The 12,133-nt window shown below is 41.5% G+C and overlaps 1 protein-coding gene across 1 annotated transcript in view; it reads left to right on the top strand.

Annotated features, from left to right (window-relative positions):
- The first annotated feature begins 2,111 nt into the window (after window positions 1-2,111).
- The window catches only part of REEP5 (receptor accessory protein 5), a 37,104-nt gene continuing 27,082 nt past the window's right edge, over window positions 2,112-12,133 (top strand). The window contains exons 1-2 of the mRNA XM_011365174.2: window positions 2,112-2,314; window positions 3,054-3,147. Of these exons, the coding sequence (XP_011363476.1) occupies window positions 2,197-2,314; window positions 3,054-3,147 (212 nt within the window). The 5' untranslated portion in view covers window positions 2,112-2,196. The remainder of the gene's footprint in view (window positions 2,315-3,053; window positions 3,148-12,133) is intronic.

Raw genomic sequence — 12,133 nt, 5'->3', positions numbered from 1 at the left:
GTGAAGGGTTAAAGAAATACAAATTAGTGGCTGATGGATGGTCACAGGGATGGGGAGCATGGCAGAGGAAATGCAGTTAGTATTAATACGTTGGCTAGGTGGAGTGTCGGGGAGGGAGGGAGCAATTGGGGGGATCATTTTACGAACTATATAGATGTCTAACCAATGTACTCTATACTTGAAACTAATTAAAATAAATTTTTAAAAAAGTAGAACATATAGAATGTAAGACTGTAATAAGTGCTATGGAGAAAAGTAAAGCAAGACAGGAGCTAGATAGCGCTGAGGTTTGCAATTTGGGATCGGAGAGGGCCTCACAGAGGTGCCATTTGACCAAAGACCTAAAGAATGGGAGGAGACAGTTATGTGGCTATCTGGAGCTTTTTAGATGTAGGAGGGTTTCCCTACTTCAGCCCTACTGACATTTGGGGCTGAATAATTTTTTATTGGGTGGGGGGCTGTCTTGTACATTGTAGTATGTTTAGCAGCAATCCCTGGCCACTACTCACTAGATGCCAGTAGCGGGTAACATCTACTATCCCAGTTGTGACCTTCTGTCTGACATCTGAAGATGTCGCCAGACATTGGCACATATCCTGTAGGGGCCTAAAATCACTGTTGGTTAAGAACCACTAAGATAGAAGAAAAGTGAAAGCTGTGGGGAGGAGGAACTAGGGGGAATAGGGAGGACAATGGGGACTCAGCTTGTTTGAAGCACAGCAGGGAGACAGGCAGTAGATGAAATTAGGAGGGAGAGGGATGAACCACATCTCCTGTAACTTTGAGGCCACTCTAGGCATGTCAGAAGCCATTTGAGGGAAGGGCAAAAAGATAACACAACTTGACCCACATTTTTAAACCATCCAATTGGCTGCCACATCGAGAATTGACTGTAGGTGGAAAGACAGAAATGAACAGCACGGTTGGGAGGCTATCACGATAATCCCATTCATTTTTAATTTGGTTTAATTTAAATTGTTCACTCATTTGGCTGGATGGTGGTGGGAGCGCTGAGACACTTGAGCTAAGAAGCTCTGGGGAAGAAAAGAGGAAGAATTAACGTAAAAGGAAAAAGCTAGGAGTGGGTAAGATGTTTTGCGGAAGTAGAGGGCAATATGGTGATTAAGTCCATTTCAAAGAACAGAGAAGTTGTGTAGGAAAAAGAAAGACTGTTGGTGACTAGTTTGTGTGCAGGATCAGTGAATACCAAGCGAAGGAATCGGAGCTCTAGTCTATAATTAATGGAGTGGCTTTGAAGCTTCAGCAATCAGAAAAACTTTTCAGTAGTGTACAGATCATAGTAGTCAGAAACAATAGTTTCAAAGTAGTCTCATGAAATAATACGGGTGGGAAATAACAAGAGCCTAGGTTTAGGTGGAGAGCGCGAGCACAGCATTCTGAAGGAAGTAAAGTGAAGTCCTGCCCTACAGCTTGCACTGACCTTCTTCAGGGTACTCTTGCTTGCAGGCAAGTGCAAACTGTTGTCTCCGTTGAGGAGTTTTGGGAACGTTTCCATTATATCAGACATCAAGCAAATTCAAGCCCACCATGAAAAGGTTTAAGTAGTGCAGTACTTTCTTGGAAAAGGTGTCCCCCAGAGGAGGTTGAGTTAGCTTTCAAGGGTCTTTTTAAAAAACACTATCATCTGTAGGTGAGAAAAGCTATGGCAACTAAGAAAAGAGCTGGTCTGCAACCAGAGTTCCTTCAGGATGGTTATACATGTCAATATTTAGATTTAAAATGTCTCAGCAGGTTGAGCACGGCAGTGTAGGTCCATCGAATCAGTCCCACTACACTGCAGGCAGGAGCACGGGCGCTCGCCTCTTTTTCCATCTGCTTTTTTGCATTAGCCGGATTAGCCCGAGTCATCAGCCTTTTTTTTTTTTTTTTACCCTCAAAGGACTAAGGCTGTTTGTTAACAGACGCGGAGGGCGATCGCTCAGCCGGGAGCCGCTGCAGGTCCCGCCACCTCGCAGCTGCGGGGGGCTGCACAAGCCCAGACACCGCCCCAGGTGTGGCTCTGGCAGCTGAGCGCGCGCGGGCGGAGGGACGGGGCGGGGGGTGGCGCAGGCCGGGCGGGGCGAGGAGGGGGCCGCGCAGGAGGGATGCGCAGACGCCGCCGGCCCCGCCCGTCACCCCGCTCGGCAGCCACCCGTATTAGCAGCAGCCCCGGGCGGCGGCACGACGGTCCCCGCCATGTCTGCGGCCATGAGACAGAGGTTCGACCAGTTCCTGCACGAGAAGAACTGCATGACCGAGCTCTTGGCCAAGCTCGAGGGCAAGACCGGCGTGAACCGGAGCTACATCGCACTCGGTGGGTGTGGGCTGCCGGGGGTCCCCGCTGCTCCCCCGGCCGGGAGCAGCTGCTCTACCAGCTGCTGGGGAAGCGATCGGGGAGAGGGTTCCGGGTAGGTGACGCTTGTGACCAACAGGGGCGTGCGCATCCTTGGGGACCGAACTGGCCGCGAGAAAGGCCAAGGGCCGGAGATGGCCCCTTTTCGGGGCGGCCAGAGCTGGGGGACGGTTGGCCTGTGCCCGCGGCCAGGTGGCGGAGCGCCCGAGGATCAGGGAAGGGCCGGCGCTGACGTGTCTGTGATCGCCGTGTCCCCGGGGCAGTGAGCAGGGCGCCCATGGCTGGGGGCCCCCAGCGGGAGGTCGCGCGGGCACAGTGGTAGAGGTCCCCAGTCCACCCAGAGCCCGGGTGGAGCTCTGCACCGCGAAGCGGTGTCTCCTCGGCAAAGGAGAGGGCTGCGGGCGTGCACGGGAATCGGGGCCTTTGCGGACTGTCAGTGGAGTGAGACTCCCGGGCTGGTGTGCAGCTCGGCGGGAGACCATGGTGGAGGAAGGGCAGGAGGAAGGGCACAAAGTTGGGGGGCTGCTCGGTATTCCCAGACGGAAGGCAAAAACCTACCAAGGCGCAGGCCCAACCTTCGCTTGGTATGTTTTTCTCTAACGCCTGCCTAGAACAGGCTAAGCCTTGCGGTGGGGTGGGGGGCTGCCAGGCTTGAGTGCCTCTCGTGCCACCTGACCCACTTCTCTTCTCGTGTCTCCAGGTGTCATCGGGCTGGTGGCCTTGTACCTGGTATTCGGTTGTGGAGCCTCTCTCCTCTGCAACCTGATAGGATTTGGCTACCCAGCCTACATCTCGTAAGTGACTCTCCCTGAAACCATCCATCCTCCCCTCCACTCCCCTTCCCCCATCTAAGGATGCCCTAGTTACCGTATATCTCCATTTCCCTGAGACAGCAGTCAAAGCACCACAGGTTACACATTTTAGAGCCTTAACTTGGTGCTTGATCTCCTGATGACTAGCCGAAATGTATATTTCATCAGATTATACTGGCAAGCTGTGTACCTTCTAATTGATGCACAAATGGAAAGTGTTACAACTAAGTCGCCCTGCCTTTACTGGTGGGGAGCTCTCAATGGGTACAGAAAGCTGATTCTTTCTCCCTAATAATTCTTTTAATGTGCATTTCACATTATATTCATATACTTAAAACCCCATCAATCAAGACTTCCTTAATTCTGAATTAACGTTAATTCAGACACTGGGGAGAATTCTGTCTTCTTGATTTATAAAGGCTTGCACAAGAACCATATGATTTCACTCATGTGCGTGATATAAAACAGAAAGCAACAGGCTCGTAGAGATAATAGTGCGGTGGTTACCAGAGAGGCAGAGGGGTAGAGGGAGAATGGAGAGGGTAGAGGTGGTCAAATATATAGTGAGGGAAGGAGACTTTGGGTGGTGAGCACACAATGCAGTGTACAGATGATGTATTATAGAATTGTATACCTGAAACTTATGTTATTAACCAATGTTACCCCAATAAATTTAATTTAAAAAATAATAAAAAGGCCACTTATTGCAGGTAAATGGGAAACACCCTAAGATTAAAAACAAAAACTTTATGAAATGCATCTCCTCTAACGTAGCTCCTTGGTTATATAAATGGCTTCTGTAATTAAACCAAGTTACAAATCTTATTAGATTAGGAGCTGAATTTTTATTTGTTGAGGTTGTTTTTACAGTGTGTTTATTTTGGAAATACTCTACAATTTCATTTTTCCATTCATTGAAGTAGGAATTAATCCCTACCACAAATGAATTTGGTGTTACTATACAGCTCTCCCCAAGAAAGCTGGTGGGTTTTACTTTCATTGAATTGGTTTTTGTAACTTTCCTCAACCATAGGGACAAAAATAAAGAAAAAAAAAATTCAGCTGGGAAGCAAAGACACAGATAACACATTATTTCATCTGTGTCTATCATTGGAAGGAAGGAAACGTGTTTTAGAAGTTAGTTCTGATTTAAATAATGAAATTGAAATTAAGTAATAGTTACTATATTAGTTTGGTACACTTAGCATTGGTCCAGAAAGTCTACCTACATATAGGACACTGCTTGATTATGAATTTGAAGATGCTCAGTCTTCAGGATGAGAAAAGCTTTTATGCTCTCCAGCATTATCTGCTAAAGCACCTTCCAGGTTTTATGTGAATATCAAAGATTCTGAAGGCAGATCAGAAAAACTGGTTTGGCTTTCAGATCAGTGAAAAATATCCAAGAATAGCACTTTTCCATAAAATATAATCTACTGATATATGGTACATGTAGAAAGTTTGTAGACAACCTTGATTCAAAATGGCTCGCATATCACTGTGTGGTAAGAGACAAAATCATCTAGTAGTACATACCTTTACTTTTCTTGGGTTTGTATGGTCCACTTGGAGGAGCTCTTCTATAAAGAGATTTTGAAGCATTTTTCAGGTTTGTACTCTAGACGTTATTGATCACATTTAGAACAAATCTTGTGTGGCAGTTTAATACTGCTTCGCTGTTTGAATTACATTGAATCTGCAAGGCATATAGATTTTTAAAAACACTAAATAGCATAAAAAACTTTTTCTAGCAAGGCATATGGATTTTTTAAAATATTGAATAGCTTAAAATTTTTTCCACATCAGTGCCATTTGGTACATAATCTTATGAGAAACATTGCTTTCTCTGTTCGTGTGATGAGATCATTGCTGTGGGCTTTAGAAAGGTAAAAATCTGTTTCTAGGTGAGATAAGTAGATACATGTATGTGTAGAAGTGGATATGACAGATCTGGACACAACTTGAATATGCTTCTCCTTACCTAAAGTGGATTAATTCCAGCAGGGGCTGTTTTTTTAGTCATATTTTAAAGTAATTTCAAGCCAGCCAATTTCAAATTTATCATTTTTTTTTTGTCATTCTTTCATTCATGTTTTTTACATAGCCAGTTGAATATTTCTGGCTCTCTTTACTTAGAAGAAGCTAAATGTTCCTGGTCTGTTGCTAGGAATTCTGTAAAATAGTAGAGTCATATTCTGACTAGTTCAGGTAAGTGGGTTTTACATATTTTAGAGTTCTATTCTTCAAGTACATACATTTTCTTTTCTTTTTGAATATTCTGAGGCAGTGACATTAGTATACTTTAACAGGACTTGGGGAAGGTTTTATAAATCTAATAAAAGGAATTTAATGATTTAAGCAAAAAGTCAGGAAATAATGTTTCTAGATTAGTATTTATTCATAGGATACTTTCCTTGGGTAGACCCAACTCTTTTACCTTTAAAATAAATACAAGATTCTGTGACCGTAAGAGAATGAAGTGGAGGTTGGTTACTGTGAATACTTGGACTTTTCCCTAAAACAGTGGTTCTTAGCCTTGATTGCCCATTGGAGTTATCTGAGGAGCCTTTAAAAAGTACCCATGCCTGGGACCCAACCCAAAGATTCTGATGTAATTGGTCTGAGGTGTGGCCTCGGTTTTGAGATTTTTAAAGCCTCCTTGATCTTTTCAAATTTTTAAAGGACTCTAATGTGCAGTGAATATTGAGAATACCTGGTGACGAGTGACAGCAGTAACCTGCGCTTGTTACACTTGAAGATGGGGTGAAAGGGAAGGGAAAATGGCCTGCTGACCCTGGGAATAGTCCAGAAACCTAGCTGGCCTCTGATTTGTAAGTTCATAAAGTTGTACAACATCACCATTATCTAATTCCAAAACATTTTCATCCCCGCAAAAGGAGACATGGGACTACGTGCACAGTATAAAGCATACAGCCCCCCCAGTTAGTAAACATTCAGGCAATCCATGTTACATTTGTCTAATTAAGTCTGTTCACGGCTTAACCAATGTGATTGTATAATTGTCAGAAAAAGTCCTTGAAAATGGTAGGATTAATTAATAGCATTAATTAATTAGTATTACTTAAAGTATGATTTGTGATCACTTTCACTTTATTATTCTTGCCTCTTGTAATTCTCCATGTGCTCCCTAGCCAGAGTTGATTTTAAAAATACAGATTCATCTATTTAGCAAAAATCAAATGCTAGCCATCAGTCAGGGCCTAAGGTAGACATGTTCTCTGTCCTCTTTGAACAGTCTACCAGAAAAAAAACAAAACACAATAAATAGTAAAGTAGTGACAGAGTGTGGTAAGCCCTCCAAAGAAAATCAGCAGGGAGCTGTGGTAGAGAATAACAGGAAGGACTCTTTTGTATTTATCTGAAATCCTGTTTGAGTTAAGACCAGGGGAGTGAGAAGGGGCCAGCCAAGAGCAGAGTCAGGCAGCAGCAGCAGTCTGTGCCAGCCCCAGGGCAGCAGGTGCTTAGGCTGTTGGAAGAACTGGTGCAGTGAAAGCTCTGTGAGAGGAAAGAGCAGTGGGGGACCTGAGAGGTGCGGACGCCACCAGGCACGGCTGGTGGCTGGGACATGAAGTGTGCATTTTATTCCAGGTGGTTTTAGGGAGTTTGCGTGTTTTCTGATCACCGTGGCTCAGTTTTAAATAGGGGGTGAGATGATACCATACAGAGGTCATTCTGGCTGCTATGACTTCTAGAAGGGTGCAGAAATAAAATTTGGAAAAGCTCATTTGGCTTCCTAACTTTTTTTATGACTCACCACCGTGGGAAATCTGTGGGTGGGGCTCAGGGGCACCTGGCTGTAGGTCAGGTCTTGGTGTGTTGGAGCCCACAGAATCCAAAGGCCTGGCTGGTGCTCATGGAGAGCAACCAGCACCCTATCAAGTGCCCACTTGCTACTGGTTACTCTCATTTTCTGTGTAATTTCCCTTTAAACTCTTTGAGAGCAGAGCTTTTAAAATTCTACTTCATTTCCAGACTTTTTGGCCACCCTGTATAAACAGTTTGAAATCTAATTCCAGCCTTCTCGTTATTAAGAGCTGTTGACACAATTACTTTAATCTCCTTACTTCTATTCCTGATAAGAGAAGATGGACTATTGGATAATAATAGGAACCTCCATTATTAAGGCAGATTTGCCCCCCCCACCCCCACTTTGCTGAGATATAGTTCATATGCAACCTTTTTAAAATGTACAGTTTGGTGGTTAGTATGTTCTTAAAGTTGTACAACCATCACCACTATCTAATTCCAAAACATTTTTATCAGCCCCGAAGAAAACCCCATACTCATTAGCAGTCACTCCCCATTTCTAATCCCCAGAAACCACCAGTTCATTTACTGTCTCTATGGATTTGCCTATTCTGGACATTTCATATAAATGGAATCGTACAATATGTAGTCTTTTGTTTATGTGCAGCCCTGCTTTTACTGACATTGAACAGATAATCTTTCTGAGAGGCTTGTCAGGAGCATGTGCTGTGCTGCCCTTCCCGAGACTATCAGAGTTGGGCCTTAGAGATTAAATGCAGAGTCTGTTTCCTGGGACCTGAGGTAACCCCCTCCCAGTAGTCCTTGAGTATGGGTGCCAGTCTCCTCGTTGCTCTTTTATTCAAATGGAATTATGAAGGAAAGTCTAATAACTTATTTTCTACTTTTATTTTTGCTCTGCAGAGAAGGGAAAGGGAGGCAGTGCTCTATTTGTTCTACTCAACAACCTTTTAGTTTAAATTTCTATAAAAAAATGTCTATAAATTGTCCTCTTTTTACTTTATATTTTTTGTAAGGATCAGGCTGCCACCTTCCTGGGACTATCAGAATTGGGCCTTAGGGGATTAATTCCTTTAGTTTTGAAATGATCCAGGGACTAAGAGAGATAGAGTATGTTTCTCAAGGTCATACAGGCCATTTGGGCTGGAACCGTCAGTGACTACACAGCAATGTGAAAGCACATTAGGTACATTCTAGCACCAAGGTTGAAGAATTAAAGGTCTAGAGTCCAGCATTTTGGTGTGTATATGTAATCTAATGTTCGGTCACGCTTTGGAAATCTCATGCCCACTTCAGGGATGTGTCATTTTCTCTTCTGTGTATCCTCACCGGCCCATTTTTAAGCTTTGCCATCAGTACAAAGAGTGTAACAGCTTTTACCTCTTTGCATGGCTGCCGAACACCTGTTCAACACTTTAATAGACACTTATATATCCCTGTTTAAGTGCTTTACAAATAAATATAGCTCATGTAATTCTCTTGACAACCCTACAACATAAGTACTATGATTGTTTCTATTTTACACATGAGGAAACAGAAAAAGAAGTAACTTGATTAAGGTTTAACAACTAGTAGATGGCAAAACTGGTATTTAAACCTAGGGAGTCTGGCTCCAAAGTCCATGTTTTTAACTTTAATGTTATACTACTTCTCAAGTGGCTCTTTGAGTGCCCCACAGAGATATGCCATAACCTTATGTAGAGATGAAAATAAAACTGTCAATGTTAACTCTTTCTTGTATCAGTTTGACACTGTTAGTACATTACCTTCATGCAGTATATTTCTACTCAAATAAGGCCCTGCCATCCCAAATAATATATTTGCACACAATGTCATTTCCATTGTTTTGTGAACATGAGTTACAATATGTTACTAACAAGTTCTTTCTCTTGTTGTCTGTGCTGTAGCTTTGACTTATGACAGCAGCAATATTAATAGTCATTTGCAGAGTTGCTGTTTTAACAAGACAAGCTCACCTGAAGATGGCACAGTGGATTGGATTTATGAGGGAGTGTAACCTTGCCTTTAGTTCTTTGTTAGCCAACAAGTCTCAAGGGGAGATGTTTGCGTATGACCCCTTGAGGTCAGATGGGGAAGGGGATGGTGAGGGGGAAAATTTGAAAAAAACAAAAAACACTGTCAAAATAATTACGAGAGTTTCAATACAATTAACCACAGATAAAAGCTACAGCATTTTCTTAGGTAATTATGCACAACAAATAAAGTAAGGGAATATACGTTAGAAAGGGTTGAAATCAAAAAGAAAAAGGAAGGATTGAAATCTACTAATATAAGATTTGCAATGGCAGACTCCTAAACAGGTTACTTACCCAGAAGAGCAAGTCATCAGAAACAGAGCTAGGCTCCCCTAACAGCGCTGGAGGAAGTGCGTGTGTACATATGCGTGTGTGTGTGCGTGTGCGCGTGTGCGCGTGTGTACGTGCGCGCATGTGGTTCTCTTTATAGACTCATTAGTCTGGGGTGTGTTTGTTTTCTTGTGTTCCTTTGAGAACTTATAATTAATGTTTCTTTCTTTTTTACTCATGAGAACTTGGGAGCAGAAATATTTTCTACTAAGCTGCTTGTGTTCCTATTACACTAGCTTTTCTCTCCGCAACTATGTTCTTCATTAGAGTGCTTAAGAGCAGAGAAACGACCGCCCACACTTGGCCTTCTCTGGGTAGTATGAAGCACATACAAATATTCTAGCCAGCTGTGAACTTGGATCAAACCATAACTGGCATTCTACAAATTTTGCCTTCAGCAACATTGAAACCTTAAACATTTAAATATTTTACTTTTGTCAGCTTTTTACTAGTTATGTTTCCACTTTAGTAATACTGCTACTATTGCTGAGCTATTTTAAGATGGAGGAGTTGTGGAGAAAACTGAAAAAATAATAAAATATCCTTATAACAACCCTGTGACTATTTTTGTAGATAATTAGAGGCAGTGTTTTGGTTATGTTCTTATTTTTTTTCCCTTTGCCTGTGTCATAGAGAAAAGGACGTTTTGAGGAGCAAATAATGATTTAAATTATTTATTCATGATATAGTTTCTGGACTCTAATGCCAATGTGGAAGGAGATCTCGTTCCTGTTCTGCAGTGTCCCTTTGAACTTTAGTGAACTGTTTTCCTCTCTTTATGAATGCCCTGGATATTCGGTCTATTTTTCCTTTCGAGCTGCCTTCATCTTCCCTCTGTCCTGGAGTTCTCTTTTTCAGGACTGTGAATGAGGACTTAGTTTTCAACTTAAACCCTCATATAGCACTTAAAACAAGTGTAAATACATATGGGACATTTTAAGGTATTTAGTGTCTGTCTATCAATAACATTACCAGTTAATTAATTTTGAGGAACAATGAATTAATTAGTACAGCAGAAGTTTAAATTTCAAAAATTGCTAATGAAATTACTTTTGTAGCACTTGAAATATAAATGGGGGCTGTAGAAAACTATCCTGACTTCCTTCTATCACTTGCTCATGCTTCTGATTTCCTGGGAGTAGAGCTTATCGTCAGCCCCTCTCAGTCACATGGCCACTATATATATCCTGCTGCTTCTGATAGTTATGCCAAGTGATCTAGTGAAGGATCGCTTACATGTCAGAGGTAATGCTAGACTGCTATCTACATCTTGATGTGTCCCTTTTGTTTGAGAAAGGTCAGTTTAGGTTGTTCCTGTGTTGGTAGTAAGGGTACTTGAGCTTAAGTCAAACTTATAGATATATTTATAGAGCCATCAATTTTATTGACAGGCTTGTCCCAGTAGGATTTGCATGTGCTGTTTTATTGCTTTGAGCATTAATTGTTTTTAACCATCTAGCTATCAAATAGTTTAATGCATTCAGATTCGAGTTATAAAATGTTAGCTGGGAGAGGTCTTAGAGATCAAGCTACTGGGGTTATAGCCATCTTTAACAGATCTGGAAACCAAGGCCACAAACTGGAGTTACTAGACTTGGGTCACAAGTCTGTTAAGGCAAAGTCAGATATAGGTATAGAGTCCACTGAATGACTATTTTTTGTGGGCTTTTTTTTTTTTTTTGTAATTCCGTCTCCATTAGAGATGTTTTATAGACTCATCTTCAAATGTGTTTGCCTGTAAATTTAGCTTATTGTATGTTATGCATTTCATTAAATTGGTCATTTTATACTATGGTAGAAACTATATTCAAGAGTAAAGGAGCATGATATGTTTCTTATTGTATATAGATAGTCATCTTAGAAGACAGTTTATGTATTTAAGAAGCATATTTGCCACTAGCTATCTCATATCTTTGGGGTTGGGGAGGAGGGTTGGGCATGAGGGTTGGGCATGATATAAATAGTACATAAGCAGATTGGTTTTATTATATATTGTTTTCTTTCACTAGTCTCTCTCGCTCTGTTCTTCCTCTTGCTTTGAAACACACCTACTTGTCAGTGAAAAACAAGTGTAACTTTCTGAGCACCCATAGTTTCTGACCTTTTTTTCCATGAAAAAGAAAAATCTTTTCCTTATTGGCATAGAAATAAATTAGTGTTTATGTCTTAAAATACATGACTTTTTTCCTGCTGATTCGATGTACATATGCATCAAATAAGATTTGCAGCAGCAAACTGTTAAACAGAGGTAATAAGAAAACCATTTTGAGCTAATCAGGAATTCTTCACATTCTCTGATAAATACAACCAAAAGTGTCCCGTGTGTAGATGGTCATGTTAATGTGTCTGCTGTATCAAAAGGATTCTAAACATTATGGTTCACATTCTTCATATTCGAGCTTCAAAGAATTTACTTTGCACTCTGGACTATTTGTTATTAAACATAGTTTACCACATTAGAAATAAAGCAGATGGACCACAAAGCAATTTCCTTTCTGTTCTTTACGAACAGCACATCTCAAAGTTTTTATTGTTTTACTGCTTATTTTGATGCACTGCCAGTGTGGTAATATAAATCAACTTGTTAAAATTAAAATCCTATCGATGGGTACGACTGATTATGGTAGTAAAGCTAATGCTTTGAAGACATTTAATATTACTTAATTTTATGTCATTTGGCTAGTTTGAATTGTAGTGACTAAGTTTCATCTGAACCATGTACAGTACAGGTAGTATATACCTGAGCTGCTTTTTGTGTGATTGATCAGAAGCCACGTATATGGAGCTGGTAATTACTAGCTATGTTAACCATTGGG

Source organism: Pteropus vampyrus, unplaced genomic scaffold, assembly GCF_000151845.1.
Source record: "Pteropus vampyrus isolate Shadow unplaced genomic scaffold, Pvam_2.0 Scaffold106, whole genome shotgun sequence".
Lineage (NCBI taxonomy): Eukaryota > Metazoa > Chordata > Mammalia > Chiroptera > Pteropodidae > Pteropus > Pteropus vampyrus.
Note: the sequence above shows the minus strand (reverse complement) of the source record. Positions and strands in the feature narration are given on the sequence as shown.